Below are 24,548 nucleotides of genomic sequence, written 5' to 3'. Positions count from 1 at the left end.
AAACTGAGGTTCAAAGAGCCAGTGGCTTGCCCGTGTCACACACTAGGGGGCGGCAGAGCCAGGATTCCAACCAATGCTCCGACCTGAGACCCCTGTGCTCCTGACCGTCAGGCGGTCTTACCTCTGTCCCTCCTCCGTGTTGAGTCGGACTCACTTTCCCATCCTCAAAGGAGCTCAGAAGTGGCCATACTGGGGTCCAACGGGGCGGCGGGGGAAGCGTCAGGATCCCTGGGCCATCGTAGGAGGAGGGGAGGCCACTCAGCCACGGAGGGAGGACATGGGGAGCAGAAGGACAGGCCACAGCCCCTGTCTCGGAGGGTAGGGGAAAAGCTCTGGGCAGGAATGGAAGGGCCACGGGAGAGCCAGTCACAGTGCACAGCCAGGCTGGGCTCAGCTGCCCCCAGGGTTGAGGCCACAGCCTGGCCCAGGCTAACCCAGGAAGGAGAAAGTCCCCTGGTGCCTTACTCGGCTGTGGGCTGCTCACAAGTCACACACGATCACCCCCACGCCGTCACATCGCAATGATCCCACTTCATTTATTACCAAAATATCACAGAATTCCAGTCATGGTTAACATACAGTGTTTAACACAAACCTGATACCTGCGCAGAGAACTGAGTATCCGGACAATCAAGTCGTTTGGAACCACAGGTAACACCCCCGACCGTATCACTCCGTACTTCAAAAATACGCTTTGAGAGCTTTGGAAACTGAATTAAAATGTCTACACAGCTATGAACAATTGTTTAATAAAACTTTTTCATGTTTCCATTACATGTAAATATATCAATTTGGCATCTCTATAAAAACTCTGAAAATGGTGCAAAAGTTTCATTCTCTTTGAGAAAGCCATTGACAAAAAATATTCACACTTCACTAAAATTTTGAAAAATGGTCTTCTTTCAAAGCTTCTTTATTAATCTGAAATCTTCTGGATTATCAAAATCTAGGTTTGCTTTTTTTTTCCTCCTAAAACACTAAAGAACATTTATTCACAAGGATTAAAAAAAAAAAAAAAAAGGCAATGGGGAGATGGAACGTTGATAAGGGCTTTTTTTTTTTTTCTGAAAATAATTTTAAAAGCTAGTTACATAAGCATCCTTAAAAGAACACAATGGGATTCGATTTATTGTTGACTTTTGGACAGCAGTGTCAGACTTTATTGAAAACAAACCCATGTAAAAACAAAGTTAAAATGAAAAATGGCACCTGAAAAATAAATTATTTCATATAAAACAAATCAATAACTTAAAACACACTAATATACAAAATGTCTAACCAGCTACTATACAACACGGGAATCAGGTGATCACGCCTCCCCCTCCCCCAAAACCAAGTCGCTGTAAACGGAACATCACAAGGTGAAAGAGGTGGCCCCAACCACGGAAAAGCCTTCTCTTCTGGTGGAAGAAAAATACAATCCTCTCAAAGTCTCCATTAGCCTAACTTAGATCCTTGTGATGACTTACAAGTAAAAAAAAAAAAAATTAATGAATTAAAAAAAAATTTTTTTTTTTTTGTTAATGACCAAGAAAAAACTGAACTATGTCACCGAAAGGCTGTGGCAAAGTATGATACGATCATTAGAGGTCGGGGTGGGGGAGGAAATCAAAAGGTTCGGAAATGTGAACCCTGCCTGGGATCTGAGATTCGGAGTCTACCGCTATCGTAAGAATGTGCCAATTACCAATGCCACTCAACAGAAAGCACTTGTGACTTCAGGGGTGTCTCGGGAAGATCGGGGATGGGACCCTCAGGCACCTGGTGAACTCCAGGGGTCTCTCCTAAGGAGCTGCCCTGGGTCCCAGGAGGTGAGGTAGGTCCTGGGGAGACAGAAAGGGACTGAAGTGGCGGGTGGGGGATAGAGGCCCTTGTCATCTTACTGCCTTTCATCCAACACAGGGAGGCTGCAAAAAGCACATGGAGATAAAACTGGGCTGAATCTGATGTGAAATGCAACAGCTGAGTGATGGCGATTTTGATTTTCGAGTCCGACGCCGGACTGGGGTAAGCCATGTCTTTCCGACATGTTAAGACAAGTGGCCCTCACGTGGAGGCAGAGCAGGGTAAGCTGATTGCCACTAACTGTCTTCAGGCTCAGCTACTTCTCGGATCCAGCAGGGACTCCGAAGGGCCAGGCGTGGCTCCCTGCGGCAGCTCGGTTTAGCGCCTGGACGCTGGGTTCCCGGGACCGAGGCCAAGTGCAGACTCTCAAGGTTAAGGCAGCTGCCCTTGGCGAGGGAAAGACTCACCTTCCAGGAGGAGAAGGCAGATCCCACCCAGCACCATCCGCAGACAGGCCCCCGAGGGAGCCCACCTTTCGGATATTCACGCCAGATGGTGGCCGAGGAGGGGACTGAGCACCCCGGGAGGGAATCAGTCACAAAACTGCGACTAGAGGCACAAGCCAGCACAGACGACTGCAGCGTGGCATGTTACACCGAAAACGAAGGGCAGAACTAACCGGGGCAAACAGGTCTCTCGACTAGAAGCAGGTTCACAAATTCACAGCTGCTTAGGGTGTAACTACCAGAAGAAGTCACACAGGTCGAAAGAGAATTCAATCAAAGCCTCTTTGGTATTTACCAAACCAAATTTCTGATAAACTAACATTATCTATTCTTGATGCTTTTCCAGCAAAATCCCCAAATAAAAGGAGGGCACTCATTTTGCTAAATACAAATACGATTCATCTATGTAAAAATTTTTAAGAAATTAGTTTTTTTGGGTTGTGACGTTTAAGAAAAAAGGGATCTTCCCTTTGCAAGCAAGCCTCGATGATAACATGCCATGAACTTTAAGAGGACAGGGCCAGCGTCTAGTACCTGGATCGGAGTGAAGATTGCTTTTCAGGAGTGACGTTTCAAAAAGCTAAATCCTTCCACAAACTTGCAAATTAAAACTCCCAAGGAAACGCATTGGAATTTTTAGCTAGAAGGCTGTTCAAACAGTAGAGACCACACAGAACACAAATTTGACTGAACTGAGAAACTTCACGTAACTTTCAAAGGTTCATACACTTCACATTTCCTTCTCATCTGTCCCAGCATTGGAAAAATCCACAGGGTTCAAGTAAGAGGGAGGGGAGGAAGGAAGCTGAGGTGCCGGCTGTGAGCCCACCACCATTTTCACAGTTGAAGCGCAGGACAGAGTTCTCTGTCGAACACTGGCTAAGGCTGGCAGGAACGTGCGGGAACGCGGAGACGTGAGGGAAAGTTTCGGAACTGGGAATCCCACCTTCACTCAGAAGATGTTGGCCTCGGGGGGCCCCGAAGGACATATTTTCCCAGGAAAACATTCTGGTCCCTGGGTGAGGGGCGCTCTGGGCGACAGAGCAGGGACCCTCTTTTGAGTCGAATCTGGGCAAACGGGCCTTGGTTCTGGGTCTCAGGGGGAGGCCCCCCCGGGCGGGCTTTTACTGAGGGTTTGGAACTTCTGCGGGAGAAAGGAGGCCCCCTGTGGCACTTGGCCGACTTTTATGAGACAAGACCTGGGTAGGGAGGGCAACATCCTCTGTGTGTGAGGATGACACAAACAGCCCCTCCGTGAAAGGTCAGGGACACCACTGGGCAGGGACAGCAGCCTCACATTGTCCAAGGGCTCCTGGAGACACTGATCTGCTCTGGAGACAGCTGTGCCTATGGCCCGATTTTCCACGTAAATAAATACATAAATAGATAGATAATAAATAAATAAATAGATAGATAACGCCGTCATTCCATGATACCGATAACTAAAAAACAGCCTATCGTCACATGTTTAGTCTCATGTCAAGGTTAAAAACTGCTGGTACTAAGTTATCCCGTCTTTGAGTCTCTTTGTACACTAGTTATTTATAAAAACCAGACCACAGTCCGGAAGAGTTTCGGGAGATCTGGCCCTGCCTACTTCACGGGCCTTCTCTCAGACTCTTCCTACTTCCTGGCTCCCGGTTTAAAAACCACCAATCTGTGACTGTGCATTCCTACGTCACAGACTCAGAAATGCTTTGTCTTGAGGCAAGTTATTTGTTTCTTAAGATCTTATGAGTCCTCCCTGAATGCTGGGCCATCTGCACCTTACCTAGCCAAAAAGAAAGAAAAGGTAAAATAAAAAACAAAACAAAATTCGAGCAAAACAAAATCAAATTTAATGGTCTTAAATGCAAAAGTAAAAACAAACAAAAAACACAAAAAAGCAAAAGAAAATTAACAGAACAGAACAACCCAAAATGTCAAGGCAGTTATGAAGAGAACTTTTGAGGGTTAATCTTTCAAACTACAAATCAAAGGTTTTTGTTAATAGGATAACTGGCAAGAAGTGAAGTACTTTTCTGCTGAGTGTTCATATGAAAGCAAAGTTCCAAAACAAAATTCGACTAAAATAGAAAAAAGTCTAGCGCTCACAAGAAGGGATGCGAGAAATACAATGCTCAAATGTTTCTGTGTTATTAAAAAATAGAGCTATCGTACGCCTTCAAGCTATGTTAAAAGCTCTTGGAAACTGGAGAAATCATCGTGAACAACAGTATCCGACGTGTGGGGCACCGTGCATGCAACGTGTGGACAGAAATTCGGGATGTCAGAGTAGCGACACATCTTCAGGCGTGCCTGGAGCCCAGATCTGACTCTGGAATATACTGGAGTTTCCCTGAAACTCTTTGGTCCGTTCCCATTGGTGCCTGGGCTTACGAAACACACTGTGTCCTTCGCTGGAGGGCCCGGCCCGGCATGCAGCCCCCCTCCCCGGTGGTGGCTCACATTGGACGGGCCCGCTGCCACTCCCAGGACCACTCGCTCGGCAGAGCCCAGGACTGAGTGAGCAGAAGGTGGCAACGGGACCTGCCTGGGAAAGCAACTTCCTGTCAACCAAAGCATAAATCGCTTAAAATGTTGAAGCGGTTGAGAAAACGCACACTCAGCATCTGTCTAACATCTTTAGATTAAAAACTAAAACTAAAAGATCACTTTGTTTTTTATCCAGTTTGTGGAGACATCGAATGAAACGAGTGTTAGACAGTCTTAGAAGTTAAAGCATGCTTCAGTTTCACCACCATCCAGAGGGACTGGTTAGTCAATGCAGTCTACTTAGGTTTCTGTTTAATATATATCTTAAAGGAAATAACTTACGAAACTTAAAATTGGTCTAACATTGTGGGATTTCAAACATTTGAACATGTCGGTTGCATCCCAGAGTATAAAAACCTTCCACTTCTCATTCAGACTAAGACAAACACTTGTGAAAATTGGCGCAAAATGAGTTGTACACTAACAAAAAAAGTTTCAACTTCTTCACTCTTAATTATCTATTCCGTACAAAAAAAAGCATGAGCGAGTTATTTGTGGGACTTGTTGGTTTTGAAGGAAACCTGTAAGATTTTGTCCCCCAGGCGATAGCCGTTCAGACTGGCTATGGCCATCGCAGCTTCTTCATAGTTTGTCATGGTCACAAAGCCAAACCCTTTGCACTTGTTGGTGTTGAAATCGCGAATCACTTTCACATTGGTGACGGCGCCAAAGGGCCCAAACATCTGCCAGAGGATCCCCTCGTCGGCGTCTTGGCCCAGGTTGTAGATGAAGATGCACCAGCCCGAAGAAGCATTTCCTGGGACATTGACACCAGAAAGCCCACTCATGTGATCTACACCCATAGGGGAGAACCTAGCGGACAGAGAACACAGCGTTCAGGTCAAGTTCAGCGCAGGCAGACGCGGCCACGCCGAGGGGCTGCTGGGGATGGGGGGACTGCTCAGACACTTGCTGACCTCGTACACTGGGCCCCTTCCCCTCCTGTGTTGCCGCTGCTAGAGGTGCCCAAGACTGAGACACCCGCGTTGGTCAAAACCATGACTTCGTTTTTTTAAACTGAGAGGAATTCACTAGGGTAGGGGAGCGGTGAGATCCCTGCTCTGTAGGGAACCAACTCTGAGGTGCCCACTCAGTGGCATCCACCCCTCCCACCGTGCGTGTGTGCTGGGGGGAGAGGGGGCCTGTTTGGTTGTTCCTGCCGCTTCCCACATTTTATCTCATTTTAGAGGCGGGGTCTCGCTATGTTGCCCAGACTCCATGTGAACTCCTGGGCTCAAGCGATCCTTCTGCCTCGGCCTCCTGAGTGGCTGGGATGACAGGCGCGTGCCACCACATCTGGCAATTTCCCACATGTGAAATGCTGGAGCTTGCTCCAAGTCCCCCTCTGTGGCGAAAGCACTCTGCAGGTGCTTTTACGTCCTTAGCTCTCCAGGAGGAAACGCTTTCCTCGTACTCTGAATGTGCGTGTGCATGTGGGGTGGGGGTGGGGAAGTTCTTTTCTTTTTCCAAATTTTGTACCTTCCCCTACTCATGAATTCCCCTTGTGGGTTCACAGCCCAGTGGCCTCCAGTTAGAGGACAGCCTTGCCAGGGGCCACGGCAGGGCGCAGGGAGAATTCCTCCCACAGCTCCAGGCAACACCCCGAGAGGGCCAGGGCTGAACACCTGAGGGCTGTGAACTCAGGTGGGGGAGATGAAGGGCGGACACCAGCAAGGTCACCAAACTCAACCACACGTGTGGGACCCTTTCCACAGCAACACTTTTATTTACATCAAAAATAAGACTTCTGAAAACGTGTGGCCATTGCAATAAGGATTAGGGTAGATGACAAAACTGTTTTGAAACTGTACCACCCCCAGATGTTTTGCAAATTAAAAAAGTAAAGGTCAGGCTGGGTGCGGTGGCCTCCCAAAACGCTGCTGTAATATCAGCACTTTGGGAGGTGGAGGCGGGAGGATCACTTGAGGCCGGGAGTTCAAGACCAGCCTAGACAACATAGTGAGACCCTGTCTCTACAAAAAAAAAAAAAGGTAGCAGGGCCTGGGGTATGCTTGTAGTTCCAAATACTGAGGAGGCTGAGGCGGGAGGATCGCTTGAGCCCAGGAGTTTGAGGCTGCAGTGAGCTATGATCACACCACTGAACTCCAGCCTGGGTGACACAGCGAGACCCTGTCTCTCTCTCTCAAAAAAATAAAAAGTAAAGGTCTTAGGGTCAATTTAGGAATATTTGAGGACAAACAGCATTCATGAAACCGCACAGTACAGTCACAGAAGCATTACCTGCCCCCAAATAAGCCTGGGTTTCAAGCTGTGTGGCCCGTCAGACCAAGCACGGAAGTCCCTACAGGCCTGAGCGGGAGCCTTCGGGTGCAGTTAAACTGATTTGCTCTCTTGACAGACACGAGAGGAGATCGACCAGCCCCCAGGATGCAGCTCACCAGCCCGAGGGTTATTTTCAATGCAGACATGGAGGACTCAAGATACAGCATTAGCTGTGGTTTTAAAATCATGAGAATAATTTTAAACAGCCCACACCAGGATGTCCGGGTTGGTTAAATGGCTCAGGTGGCTTCTGCGTGGTCCTGAGGCTGTCTGGGATGACAGTGAGACCACAGTTATCAATGACATGGGGTGGGAGGTGCACCTAGGCGTCCGTAGGACACTAAGTCGGGTTGGTTTTCACCAAGAAGTGGAAAGAGGGTCCAACTTTTAAATGGATCTGGGTTCCCCCGGGGTTGTGTGGGGTGCTGCCTTAGTCCCCTGCTCCCCCAGGCATCAGAGCTACTCCCTGGGAAACCAAATGTGGACCCGAGTTATGAGAGTTCCCCACATTTTCACAGAGCTACTGCAATGAAAATCATCTGACGGTAATATTTCACCACCTTTAACTCCAATGATTCTCATTCTTACAGACTGCCCTTGGAGGGTGGTTTTTTTCCTGCTGATGAGAGCTGATTTCTTTGGTCCCCACAGTCGTGAATCTGCTCCCCAACTATCCTCTCTGATAGAGAACTGTTCCTTCCCCTACCTCAGGGCTTTCCCGGTGTGATGTGAACTGATGGAGAACCAACGCCCTGCTCTCTCCCGGGTCTCTCCTCTCATCTCAGTCGCGTTTTGGTGGCGAGTCTTCCTCTCCTGCCTCTCCCGCCCTCCGCCCCCTTCTTTCCATCGCTTTTGTCCCTCTGTCTGCTCTATTGCTTCTGGCTTGACCAGAAATGTCCTGGTTAACGGGACCAAAGTCCCACTTCTCCTTCTCCAGCCTTCCCTGGTCTCCCTTCCTGGCCATCAAGTAACTCGCCGAACGAACGCTGCCACCCACATGCCCTGCCCCATCAGAAGAAGTTCTGATTGTATTATCACACTTTTAAACTTGGATTTTAAAATCCAGCTTGATTCTGTCCAGAGAAGCTTCTCCAGCCTCCATCTGTTAAACGAGAAAAGCCGGGGCAGGCAGGCTTTGGAACGCGAGCTGCTCTGGGGAACTCCACGGCCTCGAAGCGGCACGTGCGGCCGCAGGTGGGGCCACGCATCCTCACTGCTTGAAATGAAGACGGGAAATCTGAGAAGTTGTGGAGAAAAATCCTATCACACCTGAGAGTAGCCCTTGTGTCACTGCTTGAGGTTTTGACCAAAATGAAACAATACAACGCCTAAACCGGGATCTGCGGCTGCTGGGGAAGTGGCACGCTCAACCTTCGCGTCCAGGTTACTGACTCTAATCGTCTCGACTCTACTCGATCCGGGCAGCTAGAACCATTTCAGCAGGGAAGGACTGAGGAATACAGGAAACTGTTCCCTTGGGGACAGGGCTTATAAACACAGGCATCTAATATTCACATATAAAAACAACTCCACAAGGCCAGTGTTCGAAAAGGGTTTGCCTTAGCGCTGGGGCTCAAATGTCTAAAAACTCTGGATGAAGACTCGTCTCGCCTGAGCACACCTATGGCTTTTCTCCCACGGACAGAGAACCATCTTTAAACTCCCGGCTCCATCCTCCTGTGGCTCAAAACTGCGCCCCGGAGCACTGTAAGCCCATGCCGCGGTAGCCTGTGGGAACTGGTGCCACCTTTTTGACTCCAGTGAAAGACAACGCCCCAGAGGAAGTAAACGGCTTTCACAGGGACGACTTTTTGACGGAGGTGGTGGCGTGGAGCCACGAAATGATTCCGAAATACAGCTGTGTGTGTGACAGGATCAGCCCAGAGTCCCCAGCGGCTCCCACACTGTGTGGCGGCCCAGCAGCGGGGCCACGCACAGCTCTAAGGGGCACCAGCGTGCCAGCCCCGGACCCACCTGAATCTCTGCGCCTGGTGGTGGACGGGGCCTCCGAACCGTCTAGCCGGCGAGTGGTACAGCTGCGAGAGGAGCGCCACGTTTTTGTTCTGGTTGGGGTTGGCTGCAAACTTCACTGTGATGGGCTCAGAGGAACCTGGGGGTTTATGACCATTGAAACTGGTAATTGCCTCTTCCGCTTCCGACCGTTTGTCAAACCGGATAAACGCAACCCCTCTGGACAAACCTTTTTAACAAACCAACAAAAATGGAATTAGGGGAAAAAAAATGCAAGGACTTTCAAAGCTGAAAAGCAAGAGTCAAGTCAATCTCTTGTAGTTCAGACTGGATGTCTGGTTAATGAAATAAACAAAAATTAAACCTAAATACAAAAACAGACGAACGGATTAAAGAAGAAAACAATGACTAATAAAAGACTAAGGTTTCAGGCTTTCTTCTGAGTTAAGCAACGACTCCAAGAGACATTTTGGCAACAGACATCCTAAACCAACACCCAAACCTCTTTTCTAAAGCAAGCAACGTTTGGAGAGAGCGCGTTCACCTCGCTACTTAGTGGCCAGGTACCTGCCACTGCATGAGGGGTGAGTGGGGGATAAGGGCTCGGAGCGTCCATCCAGCTGCCGCCTCTGGGGCCCACCACAAGCAGGGAGCGATGGTGGGCAGGGCTCGTGGCTTCCTGCCTGGGTCGCTGGTTGCTGGGTGCCCAACCCAGCCTGTGCATCTTTTTCTCCTTCCTGCCAGGAGAGTGTGGGGTCCTGTGATCACCCCCTCCACCCTTCCCAGCTCCTTTCTGCTGCTGCTACCTCACTCTTCTCTGGGACACTCCACTCTCAGACCCTGTGACCTCCTGTGGGCTGCACATTGCCCTCAGAATCAAATGAGGCCAGACGACCATCCAGGCACGCACAACGGAGCTGAACCCACCTACAGACTCACCAGGGAGGTCTGGGACCCCTGCGTGGGGAGGGCCAGGGTCCTGCTGGCGCGGCCTTCCACTGCCTTGAGAGGGCACCTTCTCCTGCCACCTCAACTGAGTCACCTGAGGCCTGACTGCTGAGGGTGGCGTCCAGTCAACCCAGCAGGAGCGAGAGATGCCAGGGAAAGCGGCGGAGGGGGCGCTCAGCCATCCTTCACCCTCTGCACGTGCATATCCTCAGCCCAGGAGGAGAAAGGGAGCAGACCCTGTCCCTCCAGGGACTTGGGGAGTAGGATGGGAACAGGATGTGGCTGCGGGGTAGGGGGTGAGGGCATGCCAAGCAGTGGACTAGCACCTTCTCCTGGGGAGAAGGAATGACGGAATGGGGAGGCCAAAGCATGGGGCCAGTCTGAGAGTGCCATCCCTGGGCTGGGGTCAAGGGTGTGCTGGCAGTAGACAGCCCCAATGTAAACACTCTCCTCAAGATGGACAGACATCTGTCCTGAGCTGGGGTTGTTTCTCCAGGCAAAGGCCTTTAGCTCAGGACCTTGGGTGACAGCCAAGTGAGCACATGCCCACCGCCAGGTCCACTCCTCACGGCCTCCCAGAGGGTCTGGCCGGCTGCCCCCCTCAATTGTGATGCCGTGGGCCCTACGTGAGCGCAGACCCAGCAGTACACACGTGCGCCAGGAAGACTGTGGGGCCTGAGCTCACGTCTCCACTCCAGCTCAGAAGGAACACTTGAGAACATGCCCTCGGCAGATGCTGTTTTCATTTACTCTTACGCGGCACGAACGACAGCTTAGGCAGTCTTGGAAACCTCAACACAAACCTAACATAGGCCAACACAACTGAAAGCCGGAGCTGGCTGGGCTCACCGGGAGCTGCCTCGGGGAGGTGGTTTCACCCCATTTCTAAAGACCTTGCGGCTGCGGAGAGAAAGCCCGCGTGCACTGTGGCTTCCTGGCCTGGCTGTGGAGCACGCCTTCCAGCTCAGCCTGCCCACGTGAGACGACAGAGACCCGGGTGGGGCACGGTGTTTAACCTGAAGGACACGGGTTCCTTAAATTATCTGACGAATGCACAGTGTGTGAAGATGACTCTGCATTTTTATGGGCTTTGTTTGCTAGTGTTTTTAGAATGAAGAGCAGAGACCAAGAAATAGCACACTCTCCAGATGAATAAGCTAGAAAGTTCCCAATTAACATGAACAAGCAAAGAAATTAAAAGACGAATTGAGTCCTGTCGGCTCAGGCTATAAAGGTTCCTTGAGAAAACGTCCTGTCTCTTTAATGCTAAAGACCAGGTCCTAGGAAGGCAGACCCCATACAGACCCCCCAACCTGGCGTTTCTCTCCCCTGCCGCCCCCTCAAACAGGGCCTCGGGAGGTACCAGAGAAGAGCACCTTCTGTCCCCAGCGGAGGGAGCCGCAGCTCAGGGGGAGGGGAGCCTCCTAGCCCTCCCTCCCTCCTGCCTCCCTACGTCCTCCTGCGAAGATGTGAAGAAATCGTCCTCGCCACCCTGAGGTTTGCAGCCCACCCTGTGGGGCCACACTGAGGTGCCCCCAGCACCCTGGGGAAAGGAGGCAGAGTCCCCAGCTGACAGACAGGGGAGCTATCTGCAGAAATGACCTCCCTCAGCCTGGTGGGTCTGTGCCTGCCCGAGACTGTGGGGAGCCCAAGGAACGCTACGTGGCTGGGGGTGCACCATCAGGGGTGGGGGGACTCCAAGTTGAGGAGGGGGCCCCTCAGCAGTGCTGGACTATGGCTGGGCACAGACGGGCCGAGGCAAAGCCGGCTACATGGGATCCAGGATGGGGCTGGCGTGGTCGCCGCCCGACCTGGGGCCCTGGGCTACCCACTCAGACGCCCATACAACGGGTGAGGGAATGAACCGTGCACTGGGCCACTGACTGGCTGTTCCCTCTCCACTGGCACTTGAAGGTGAGTGAGGGGACTTCAGGGACCACAGGAAATTCTTCTGGTACACACTGGGGGTGGCAGGGTGTGCAGTGTTTACCAAGTACCTGGCATCCCCCACTCTCTCCCCAGAGTGAAGGCAGAACGAAGGAGGCCGTGTGTGTGACCCTGTCCTCCAGCCCGCCTGGTGCTCACTGGTGTCTGTGCCAGGCTATGGGCGGCACCCAGCACCTCCATGAAATGCGAGGTGGCCCCTTCCCCTCCTCGGGTCCCAGCCCAGGACTGCAGCCCGGCAGTGAAAGGGCAGCACGTGCCAGGCAGGGCTTCCACCGCTGGCTGGGTGGAGAGCAGCTGGCAAGGCTGCCTGCCCCAGGCACACAGCTCAGGGGACACAGGACAAAGTGCGTGCACTGCCAGCACCCTGTCACAGGCCAGGGAGGCCCCGCCTGTGTACAGATGAATCTCGAGGCTCCTGCAGGTCTGCGTGACCTGAGGAGGGCTGCTGGTCTCTCAAAAGGGAGGTCGCCTCAGAGCATGACTTCCTGTGGCCCAACTACCCGGTGTGGTTTAACACCACAGCCGAGGGGGTGAGCACGCAGTCCGTGTGCAGAGAACGCACGGTTCAGTGGGCTCCGCTGGGCTTGGTGAGCAGAGATTCTTCCTTTCTAGTCGGCTGGCACATTCCTACTCCTGCTGGGAACAGGGCTGGCCTGAGCGCCCTGCTGCCCACACGGGGCCATAGGCAGGGCTTGGCGGGGCCACCCTTGTCCTAGTCCCTCGCCCAGGGGACAGGCCGGCTGGACAGTGGGACCAGAACACAGCCGTGGGCACGTGGGGGCGCCCCCAGCTCATCTATGCCAGACAGTGCCACGCAAAGCCCAGAGCCCGAGCCCAGTGCGGAGGCGGCCGGGACTGCCCACCCGCAGTAGGAGGTCACTGCTTGTGCCGTGCGCTTTGGCTGTGCTCCCTGGAGAGGGCACTGGATCATGGAGACAAGGAAGGACTCCTTGGAAACAGCCAACCCTGTAGCTTCGGCCACAGGAACGTGGGCATTTGGGGCTGCAGTAGCCTATTCACCCCATTCACAGGCAAGGCCAGGACATTTGGGTGCCTGAGGGAAGAAGCCAGAATTTCTTGGTGTTTTCACCACAAATGAAATGCTGGCCTAATCCCGGGGTTTTTTTTAATGCTATTTTACCTCCTCAGCCTCATTAAACAAAAGCAGTATCTTTTCATTTCCACGCTGTCCTCATTTGTGGAATAACTAATGACATTTAAACACCAAACAGTGTCTTCCTGAGAAAGCCTGGAGCAAAACCCTCCCACGTGCCCCGGGCCGCCGGCCGTACCTGTGGTCTGGTCCACAAGGACCCGGGAGTTGATGATTCGCCCAAACCGAGAGAACATGTCCTCCACGTCCTTCTGGGTCATGGTCCTCGGGAGTCCGCTGATGTACAAGTTGGCATCTTTGATGACCTCTGAGCTCGGGCGAGCATACGATACCTTGAAAGCACAACCACTTTCTAGGATTAGTGTAGCCAAAGCATCGAGGGAGGGTGCTAAATTTGGGGGGTTAGGAAAAGCCACACAGAACAGTTTCTCATCGCTAACGCTTGTCACCTGTGGCTGCACGTGCTGGTAGCTTACTGTGGGCCGGGACACCTCCTAGCACTTTCTCACTTGGTCCTCACCACCCCCAGCCCAGTGCGGTGGACATGATTCCTATTTCACAAAGCAAAGAGATCGAGGGCCCACAGCTGGTGTGTGGCAGGGCCGGGATCCACGCCCATATGACCTCTCTGACATGCTGGACAATGCACCAGTGCTGGGGACAGCACCTGGTCCCTCCCCACGAGGGGCCCACGGTGCAGTGGGCAAGAGAGCTGGGAGCCACTGGGAGCGTATGTAAGGCCCCCTGCCAATAAGCAAGCTCGCCACAGTAGTCCAGATGGCGCCTGTGAGTTCTGGGGGAAGCCTGAGTCTCACACCCAAGTGTTCAATATTAAATGACACTTTGATCTCGGACTTTCAGCCTCCAGAACTATGAGATGAGACATTTCTATTGTTTAAGCCGCCCAGCCTGTGGTACTTTGCCAGGGCAGCCCACGAAAAGTCCTACAAGTCCCTGACCACTTGGTTTGCCACGTACCCCTCCACCCACATCCGCACCGGGCCCCTCCTGTCCCTGCGTAGTTTTCCTGCACTGCGTTTATCCCAACCTGGCACTCCACATATTTTACTAATTTAACTGTGCAGAACAAGCTCTTAGAAGTGTAAGACTTGTGTGCTCACTGCTACCCGGAGCACCCAGAACAGATTTAGGTGAAGGGCAGGCATCAGGAACATCTGCTGAACGAGACAGCAGCTGTCACCAAGAAAGCCCGGCTGCCTGCGTTTCAGCCTTGCTGAGCTGCCTTCTATAGGTGAGAGGAGTTACAGACCTGGCGCTGGGGTTAACAGCGGCCAGTTTCTAACCCCGACTTTGCCCCTCCCTCCCTCCGCGACCTCAGCAGAGCTATTTCACTACTCGAAACATCAGCTTCTTCACCCCTAAGCTGGGGATCATCCTTCATGGGGCTGTGGGGGGACAAGTGAGACAAGCCCTCGGTAAGTGACTCACACAGGCACCTGGCAGGGACACCGAGCTGCACCCAGGCAGGGCTGAGCCTGTCACCTCCACACACCACTCTCTCACCATGGGTGCCCGGGCTGCTGTTACGGGGAAAAGGTGGATGGGCACAGCGGGTGGACAGGACTCCTCACTCTCGACTCTGTGACCAATAGAAATAACATCAGGACCAAAGAGGACAGAGTGAGCAAGGTGAGGGTGAGGGCACGTCAGGCTGGCTGCGTGGGGCTGGGATTGCAGAGCCCTGGGGACACACACGGGCCTTTCGAAAGCCCTGCCTACATGGGTAGGAGCGGGGCTTTGGCCTTGGGAACAGCCTACAGTTCCCAGAACGTGCCTGGCCACCAGATGTCCTCCAGTGCAACCATCCTTGCCCTGGGCTCCTGAAGGTCCTTGTGCTCGGAACACCCTCGAGTCTCCTCACCGGCCTGGCCAACTCCTCCTCCCCACATCTCAACTCTGACTCCGGCAATGTTCCCTGGCACTGCCCGCTGACACAGGCTCCGAGCCTGTCCTGGGGCCATCTTACAGTGATGTGTGTGCACTGCTGGGCTCCCCGAGGGCAGACCATGGAAGCCCCAGCACCGGCAGGGGGCTTGGCCCTCAGTCCACACCTGCTGTATAATAAAGAATTTGCCTGGTCTTTGTCCCAGGTCCCTGATGACAAGCTTCTAAAATCCTTGGAATTTCTGTCTTTTTTATTCACAAGCCCTTGGATCCCACCTGAGCTTGTACTAAGCTGAGGATGGGGCCCCATCACCAGAAAGATGGACCATGTGACTGGGCGGCTGGGGCTTTGAGTCACGTGCCATCAACCCGACCTCCAGGGTGGAGGCTGGGGGCGAGGGTGGGAGATGGATGCGATCAATCCTGCGTACGTAACGAGACCCCAGTAAAAACACTTGACACCTCGCTGGCGAGCACGTGGCCGTTCAGGGAGGGTGATGTACCCTGACCCCACGGGCTGGGGACACAGGAACTCTGTGTATGGGAACTTCCAGATCTTGCCCTATGTGGCTCTTCAGCTGACAGGTCCTGCCTTGTGTCCTTTATAATAAAACTGTCATCGGAAGTGCCAGTTTGGGAGTCATTCTGTTGAATTAATGAACCTGAAGGGGTCGTAGGAACCCCCGAACTTGTAGCCAGTTCATCAGAAGTGCAGGTGGCCTGGGGACCCCCAAAGTGCAGTCTGAAGTGAGGGCAGCCTTGTCAGGGACCATGCCCTTAAACTTGTGGGGGCTGCCCCAATTCTGGGTGGCTAGAATTGGCCAACAGAATTGGCATCAGACCAATACCAAATAAAAATCCCTGGATGAGATGAACACACAACTCTGTCACGGCCCTGGCCATGCTGCCCAGATGGGTCACCCTTAAACTGGGGGCTCTCAAAGGCAGGGCAGGTGATCTGAAGTCCCTCCACCTTGAGGAAGTGGCCAGCGGCGTGGCAAGGTTTGCTGAGTGAAGAGACATGCTGGGATGACAAAGAACCCCAGAGTACGCCCAGGGGGACAGCTAGAGAAGCCAGGCCTAGGCATCCTCAGGGGAGACCCAGAGAGAAGTGGCGGCTGAGGCTGTCACGCCCACAAGAAGTTGGCCTGTTTCTGCAGAACTAGGACAGTGGCCAGCAGCTCCCGAGAACCAGATTCCGCCAGCAGAAGGCAGAGCTGCCGAAGGCGGAGCCGGCCTCCTCACGCACATGCTGGGATGACAGGCAGGGGGCGGCACAACAGGCCCCAGCTCAGGTAGAAACACCATGATGAGCAGCTGCGCTCATGGCCTCTCCTGTGGAAGGAGCCTTTGGGGCCCACGCCGGACCCAAGGCCACAGGAGTCCTGCGCCTGCCACCTGCCCTCAGGAGCCCACAGCACACCCTGCGTCCACACGGCACGAGGCAGGTCTGAGCAATCTGATGAGTGAGGGTTTGGCCACTGAGTAACCAAGAGAACAGAAGAGTTTAAGGACAGGACGAAGGCCACCCTCCAGGCTGAACGTGTGCTGCCACAGAGAGATCACAAGACTTCCCTGATAGGCCGGCAAAAGTCCAGGCTCCTGGGCCCACCCGCACAGTGGCTCGGGAGGCCCCACTGCAGCCGGGAACCTGTGTTTCACAACTCCCTGGGGGGCTCTGACGCCCAGATGAGCTCAGGCAGCACAGCCATGGTGCGGCGCCAAGGAGGACGCTTCTGGGTGCCTGATGTGACTCGGGGAGCGTCTTCCTCTGGGGTGGGGGGATCTGGCAGACCCAAAGGCTCACAGGGACCATCTCAGTCCAGATGGCTTCAGAGCAAGAGACATGACCCTGGCAGGCACGTTCTCACCAGGGAGCCTGCCCAGGGGTGGTGGGGCACGGCGGCTGCCAAGGCGCCAGGACTGACAGGAGACGGGGGAGCAAAGATCAGGAAAAGACACGGGGTTTGGCCCACTAAGTGGGCGCTGCCCACGATCGAGGACTTGGAAGACAGATGCTCAGACACAGAGTAAGGGGCTCTGGGCTGAGAGAACTGCACTGGAAACGGAGGCAGTGGTCAGCGTGGCAGGTTGGGAAGAACACCGAGGCAGGGGAAGCCGGTCTGTGGGACCCGGAGGTCTTGCTAACTCACCCCAGGAGGCCACCATGCCCTGCCTGAGGGCCACTCCCGGGGTGTGCAAGGCTGGGTGCCTCAAGTCACCTGCTACCACAAAGCCTGCCCTCACAGCCCCCGCCTCCCCCTCCCGCCCTGTAGCTGTTCTATTTCTGGTTTACTGTCGCACCCTCCCCACAAGAGGGCACTGAGTTTGTCTGTTTTAGTCGCTGTCAGGCACACAGTAGGTGCTCAATGAATGCTGGCAAGAGAAGGGTTACAGCTGGCCATATGAGCAGGAAGGGAGCACTGGGCAGGGTGGGCAGGTGTTGCTGCGGCCACCAGCCAGAAGCCAGCGGCAGGACAGGAACGTGGCGAGGAGGCAAGAGAAATAGGCGGGGGAGGGGGAAGACTGCAAAGGGGGTGGCCTGTGAGCTGACACGCCCTGGGGACCTGGGGACTCCTGGGCTGATCCCTTCACACGACCCTTTACTGGTGGGGCTGAGTGAGGAGGCTTTGAGCCACCAGTGTGAGGCTTGGGATGGTCACTCCCGAGCTCACGTCTGACAGGAGGCCCCCGAGGAGCAGCTGTGCTGGCGGTCCCCTCAGTGGTGTCAGCAGGGCGCCACAGACCCCCGCCCAGGACAGGGACGGAGGAAGTGCTGATCAGGTCTCTTTACCTTAATGGTTTTTGACTGGAGCCTCAGGCCGTTCAGCGTGTTGATGGCTCTCTCTGCGTCCTTTGCGGTCACGTAGTTCACAAAGCCATAGCCCAAGCTGTGTCCTGTGCAGGAGAACACGAGGACATCAGTAAACCGACTGCCAGTGAGCGAGAGGGACAGGGAGGTCAAGCAGGACTACGTCTGCTGGGGTCAAAAGGCTGGGCCAGAGCAGACACAGCACACCTTAAGAGCAGTGGCCTTGGGGACGCGCCACTTCCTTCCCCAGAGTGGGAGGGCTTGCTGCACCACCCAGGCCAGCTCCGTTTCCGTTCCGCACCTGAGGCCAACCCGACCCAGCTGTGGGGTGGAAGAGGACGGGGAGCCCAAGGAGAGGCCCAGGCTAAGAGAATCCTCAGCCCCACCAGGCAGCCCCTGTGCCCGCTTCACAGCCTGGGCACAGCCTTGCCAGTGTGCGGGGAGTCACCGTGTTTGGAAACCTCAGTTCTCCGCAGCCAATGAAAACCGGGGCTATAGGCAGGGTGTCCCTGCCCCCTCTTTTTAAAATGCTTGGTATAGGCAAGAGGGACCACCCATTGGACACCATGGGAGGGACACGGCATGGCAGGGGAAGGAGCCTCAGGAACATCTGGACAAACATAAGGGGAGAACTGAAGCGGCCCAGGAAGGGCACGATCTCCACCCTCCCAAGTTATCCATGTGATCAAAGGCTACTGACCCCCACTGTATGACAAGGGCCCGGCCTCACCCAGCAGAGGGTGACAACGAGCAGGTCAACAACAGGCCAGGGCTTGGAGCCCCACTGAGGCAGAGATCCTCCCGGCAGCTGGCCAGCCCCACCTCACCGACCAGGAGACCATAAACCCAGTGGACGGCCTAACCCAGCTTTGTACTTTTATTCCTAATTTATTCATATGTATTTTTTGCCACTTTCTTTTAATAAACTATTTCTTAGGATAGTTTTAGATTTACAGAAGAATTACAAGAATAATACACAGAGTTCCCAGATACCCCCACCCAGTTTCCTGTTAGTAACATCGTATATTAGTTACAATGAACTACCCAATCCCGATACATTATTATTATTTTTTATTTAATTTTTTTTAGAGACAGAGTCTTGCTGTATTGCCCAGGCTAGATTCAAACTCCTGGGCTCAAGTGACCCTCCCGCCTCAGCCTCTCAAGCAGCTGGGACTACAGGTGGCTCTGAGCTCGATACGTTGTTATTAACTAAGTCTACACTTTATCAGATTTCCTCAGTTTTCCCTTTTCTGCCCCAGGGTCCCACAAGACATTTAGTCAAGCTCCTCTTGGCTGTGAGTTCTGGTTTTTGATGACCTTGACGGCTCTGAGGAAGGCTGGTGGGGTGTTCTGTAGACCCTCCTCAAGCTGGGGTTGTCTGGGGTCTTTCTCGGGGCAAGAGGGGGATCACAGGTCCTGGGGAGAACCGCAGAAGGGACATGCCCCTCTCGTCACGTCACACCGAGGGCGCAGGCCCTCAGTGCGACTTACCACTGCTGAGACTGGCCTCGATCACCGGGCCGAGGTGGGTGGTCTGCCAGGTTTCCCGGCTGTGAAGTTCCTCCCTTTCCACACTGCCTGTGACGGACGCAGGCAGGACGTGCAGCCGGTATTTTAAGGGGGGCCTTGAAGAGTTACACTCCCCCCATCAGCGCACAGCAGCTATAGAAATTATTTGCATTTCTGTGCAGGCCACTCTTTTTTTTTTTAAACTAAACCAAAATCTAACCTTCTAACCCCATATTTCTAACAAAACTCCGCGGGTCTTGGATCCCTGGCCCTGGAGCCCTGGACAAAGTGAGAGCCTACGGGGCTGGGCCCGAGAAGACCACTCCCTGGCCGCCATGAGTCAGGATCACAGGTCAGAAAGCGACCACTGAAGCCAAGTCAGAACTTCAGGGTCCCTGCTAGTGGGCCGGACCACACGTTAAATCGGAGCGCAGGTGCCTGCGACATGGGTAACCACCACGGCTCCAGCCGGGCTTTCTCCCTCCCCAGCACCTGCTCTCCCCAGGGGCAGGAGCCACCTGCATGCGGGCCTCTTGTCTTCTGTTCCATCCACGAACCTCAACCACTTGTCCCCTTCGCTGCCAGCCTCAAGTTTCCTACGCACGGCTTAGGGAAGTCAGACGCCAGCGAGGACTCGTGTGTCCCAGGCTCCATTCCTGTGTCTTCAGTCACAGCTGGCTCCTCTTGGCACAGAAACTCAGTCTCTGACCAGCCCACAAACTTCCTCGCCTCCCCGTTGCTTGGTGGCTCCAGCTGGACTCCCAGAATGGTCACTGCCTTGAGGACCATTTCAGGACATGTCCCCCCCTGAGCCCTCAGCAGCGCTGGGTACTGCCAACCCTCTTGGGATGCCCCAGCCTCCAGGACATAACACCAGGTTTCTGTCTCCTCGACTGTCCCTCCTTCAGCCCTTTCAAGACTGGTGGTCCCCAAGGTCCCTTTAGCCCTCCTGTCCACCACACGCTCTTCCTCAGCAAGCGTGTGCCCGCACCTGCCCATGTCACCAAGGCAGGCACGCATCCTCAGGCGGCCGTTGTCTCCTTCCATCCCCCTCAATGCGCTGACATATTAACTGAGCACCTACAAGGTGCCAGGCCTCGTGCCCAGCTGGAGGTCAGTGATATTCATGACAGAGATGGCTGCTGCCTCATCCCTGTGGGCGAGTCAGACAACAAACAAACCAGCAAGAAACTAAAGCGCACATCCCTGAGAACCAAGCCCCGCCTGGGTGCCATGAGGACAATCTCCGCTGTGCTGTGAGTGAAGCTGGCGGGACAAGCCCACATTAGACAGGGGCCAGGAGGGCCCTTGGTGGAGAAAATACTTGAACCAAGACCTTGGCGCAGCTGGGTGTGAGTAGTGTAGACGGAAGGGTGGGTGCCAAGTCTCTGAGGCGGCGATGACGCTTGGCTTGTTCCAGGAAAGGAGACACAGCCAGTGTGGCTGAGCCAACAAGCCGAGAGAAGCGCCTGGGAGGTGGCCACCAGGTGGATGCGGTGGGCAGTGGTGGGGCAGGAGCCGGGGGCAACCCTGAGCTAGTCCGGGGGAGACCACAGCAGCAGAGGGGGACCACCCAGAGGACTGCAGATGGTGTGATGGGGGCAGCTCCCTGGGGAGGGCAGGGCTCTGTGGGGGTGGGGCCTGGGTAGGCAGGGAGTCTCTGCACACTCCTCACGGGCCTTGCTCCGTCTCAAGCCTGCTCTCCCCCTGTGGCGGGCGGCGGGGAGGAAGGACGGTGCCCTGGTTCTCACCGCCAGGTGAGGCCAGAGACCGGAAGTGCCTCACCCAGCCCCACCCTTGCCTCCACTACAGACTGACCTCCTCAACCCAGAGTCACCCGGGCAGCTTTCTAAAGCCACCGCCACCCAGGCCACACTCCCGGCCAATTCAGTCAGAAGTGGGGAAGGTGGGGGTGGAGGGTGGTTGACCTCAGTGGTTTTTCAAGCTCCCTGGCAATTCCAGCGTGAAGAGAGTGGGGCTTCCCACAGCATGTGGAGGAGCGGAGGCCTACGCCAGGCCACCAGATCACTGTCCCTCCACAAGCCACCTGAGCCAGGGGCACCTATGGGGTGCTGCCATGGCTCCCTAAGTCACTCCACAGCCCGGGACCCAGTTCCCAGACCCACTTCCACACCCCTTACAGACGCTCCTCCTACCCCCTGCCCACCAGGGGAAGGAGCCTGCTAGAGCCGACTCCCACCCAGGAACACGGGAGATCAGCCCCAGGAGGGGCCTGGGGCCGGGGTGGGCATGGCTCCCACACAGGCTGCTCCCGGCCCGCCTGGAGTCAGGCTTGGGGGCAGCCAGGGCCCCTGGGATGGGAGATGAGGCAGAGAGGGTGCGGGCAGGGGATAAGGGAAGAGAGGAAGGGGGAGGTGGGAGGGAGCGATATGGGATGCCAAGAGCCTGAATCTGAGAGCCAGGGATGCCTGAGAGGCCAGCCCTCCCCCAGCTCTCACTTCCTAGAACTGTGGGAAGAGCCCCCACCCCTTCTGGGCACAGGGCAAGGGTTCTGGGCTCTGGGTTTCCGACTTGCCTGGCATTGGCATCACCCCCTGGGAAGGTTAAAGTGCAGATGGCCAAACACCCAGAGTGGCTGATACGGAGGTCCTGGGTGTGGCCTGCGACTTGCATTTCTTCAGTCCCCAGATGCTGCTGGTGGTCAGGGGGAGGCACTCTGAGAGCCGCTGCCCAGGGAAAGCAAAGCTGCCCCGCTGGGCGCCCCCCGGGGCAAACGCTGACCAGCACCCCAGCATTTCCAAACGTGCTTCTCGCCCTCTTTAGGCAAGGGTTAGGACTGGACAGAACCCCTCGGCATTCCGTCTTCTGCCGCCAGACATAACGGTTTAACCTCCTAGGGCTTCTCAGAGCTGGAAGAGCCTCGAATGAACCGGGGTGCACGACTGAGGGGTGAGCGCCCAGGGGCGAGGCCCTCCTCTGCAACGTGAAAGGGCAGGGACCATGAGCTCTTTCCTCAACGGTCGGTGGGGGCTCGAGAGAAGACTTTGCCAAGAGACAGAGACTGCAGGGGTGCGTGTGAATTAACTGGACAGGACGGGAGAGCAAAGGCCCCAAAAGGAAGAACACAGGAAGGGACGAGAAGGGTGTTTTATAGAAGAAGTCAGTAAGTAGATGAAAACAGTAATGAATTTCACTAGAAACATGAATTATCACCACGATTGGATGTCGTCTGACCCTCCTCGGGCTGGCAAAAATGAGAAATCCTGCTAGGCCTGGGGATGGCAGGGCTGTGCGGAAGGGAGTATAAACTGGACACCTCCAGGAGTGAGTTGGTGACAAGGACCAAGAGCCTCAAGAGCCGTCAGAAGACAGGCTTTCCCCATCTGCTGTTTCACATCCAGGGAGATTTCATATGGAAATAACCAGCGAGCAAAGATTTGTGCCAGGATACTTACCGCAGTGGGGCTTATAAATATGAAAAAATGGAAAATAGAATAGTATGCAGTCATTAGGATAACGGCACAGCACGCAGTTCAGTGACAAGGAGAAACGTTCAGATACAGGAAGAAAAGTTCACTGCACAGCTTGGCAGGGCGAGAGAGAGCCCATCTTGCAAAAGCACATGCTTGTTTACAGCCAGGAATGTGTAAAGAAAAACGTCTGGAAGGACACGCGCCCAGAAGCTAACAGCGGTGGGATTATGCGGCAACGTAAGGCCTTTTTTGTGCTTGTCTCATGCTTAAATTTTTGTCTGTGAGGAAAAAGGTGACTCATGTTAAGGAAAAAAAGCGGTTAGGCTGACAAATATGGAAGGGCATTCCTGCAGAGCGAACAGTGTTCGGGAATCACAAGTGCGAGGAGGGGAGGGTCTAGGAGTGACAAGCAGCTCGGTCCGGCCCAGGGAGAGCTGGGGGATGCGGCGGGTGGGCTGAGGGATGTGAGTTGTATCCCAGCTAGAGGAGCACAGTGTGAGACAGAAGCCCAGTGAACAGGCTGGAGGCTGGAACTCCATGGCGGAAGTGACTCGAGGGTAGAGGGCTGACTCCTCTGATCCCCGGGGGCTACACGGGGCCACTGTGGAGGGTTAAGAGCAGGGCAGGGCTGCCCAGGAAGGCACCGAGCAGCATAGCTGGACGCTGCAGCGGCACCCTCTAGCTAGTGCTTGTGGGCAGAACAGCCACCAACCAACGCCAGGTCCCCAACACAGAGGCCAGGTCCAGACCAGCCAGAAACATTCTGAACCCTGAGCCCAGCACACAGGACAGTCCCTTCCTCCCAGCCACCACCACACATCCCTCCTTCTTCCTGCCACCGGTGCCCAGCCCACAGTCAGCGGTCAGTAAATATTTGCCGGATGAATGAATGTCCGTGCAGATTTGCACTCTACCCCGATCCCGGGCACCAATCACTCAGCAAACACAGACTGGCTGCGTCTAGGGCCACACAGGCTAACGAGGCTCCTGCCTCTGGGAACTATATCAACGTTCTGGACGAGGAAGTTTCAGCCTCAGGGAAACCCCACAGTGCAGGGCTGCCCGGTTGCCGTGGGAACCCACAAGCCAGGAGCATGTGGCGCTCAGGCCAGGAAAGGCCTCCTCAAGCCAAGCGGCGCGGACCTGAGGGTTTTGGAGAAGGGGAGTGACAGGGTCACAGGGGGGCTGTTAACGAGGCCCCTTTGCCGCAGCGAGGAGAACAGTCTGGAGGGGGCATGAGGGACGGGGTAAGAGGGCAGAGCGATGGTGCAGCCAAAGGTGGTGTCCTGGCCTAGGATGGTGGCTGGGGAGATGGAGGAAAGGGCTGGAGTGAAGAGACATTCAGGAGGACAAGGGCCAGGGACACACGCCAGAAGCCACTCTTGGCAGAGCCACTGAGTGGACAGTGATGCCATACACTAAGATGGGGACACTGGAAACCAGTGGCCAGCTGGTGGGAGAGTTAAGATTAGTTAGGAATACACTGAATTTGAGGTGCTAAGGGACCCAGAGCTCAGGAGAGCTTTCTGGCACAAAAGAGGTGGCAGGCAGGGGGCACCTGTGAGCCTCGGTGAACCTGCTCACCCAAGTGCAGCGTCTGAAGGAGAGGGTCACGGAGTAACCCTGAGGACAACGTGAGCTTAAGGCTGGGAAGAGAAGGCGCTGTGAGAGGAGCAGAGTGTGGCCTCAGGGTAGAAAGAATGCCGGGGAAGTGGTTCCTGAAAGGCAGTGGACGTGGATGGTTCTAGAAGGAGGTAGAGACAGGGAATGGACATTCTGCGGATGGGAAGACAACA

At 54.7% G+C, this 24,548-nt stretch overlaps 1 protein-coding gene across 2 annotated transcripts in view; it reads right to left on the bottom strand.

Moving 5' to 3' along the window:
• Nucleotides 1-4,106: 4,106 nt before the first annotated feature.
• ELAVL1 (ELAV like RNA binding protein 1) overlaps nucleotides 4,107-24,548 on the bottom strand; it is a 33,728-nt gene continuing 13,286 nt past the window's right edge. The window contains exons 3-6 of one of the 2 annotated variants that reach the window (XM_012641447.1): nucleotides 17,789-17,892; nucleotides 13,268-13,421; nucleotides 9,084-9,309; nucleotides 4,107-5,639 (exon numbers count right to left, since the gene is read on the bottom strand). In XM_012641447.1, the coding sequence (XP_012496901.1) occupies nucleotides 5,315-5,639; nucleotides 9,084-9,309; nucleotides 13,268-13,421; nucleotides 17,789-17,892 (809 nt within the window). In that variant the 3' untranslated portion in view covers nucleotides 4,107-5,314. The remainder of the gene's footprint in view (nucleotides 5,640-9,083; nucleotides 9,310-13,267; nucleotides 13,422-17,788; nucleotides 17,893-24,548) is intronic. The other variant, XM_012641448.1, reaches the window with a different exon arrangement.

This window comes from Propithecus coquereli, unplaced genomic scaffold, assembly GCF_000956105.1.
Source record: "Propithecus coquereli isolate 6110/MARCELLA unplaced genomic scaffold, Pcoq_1.0 Scaffold164, whole genome shotgun sequence".
NCBI classification, from domain to species: Eukaryota; Metazoa; Chordata; class Mammalia; order Primates; family Indriidae; genus Propithecus; species Propithecus coquereli.
This window is presented reverse-complemented; position numbering and strand designations above follow the sequence as displayed.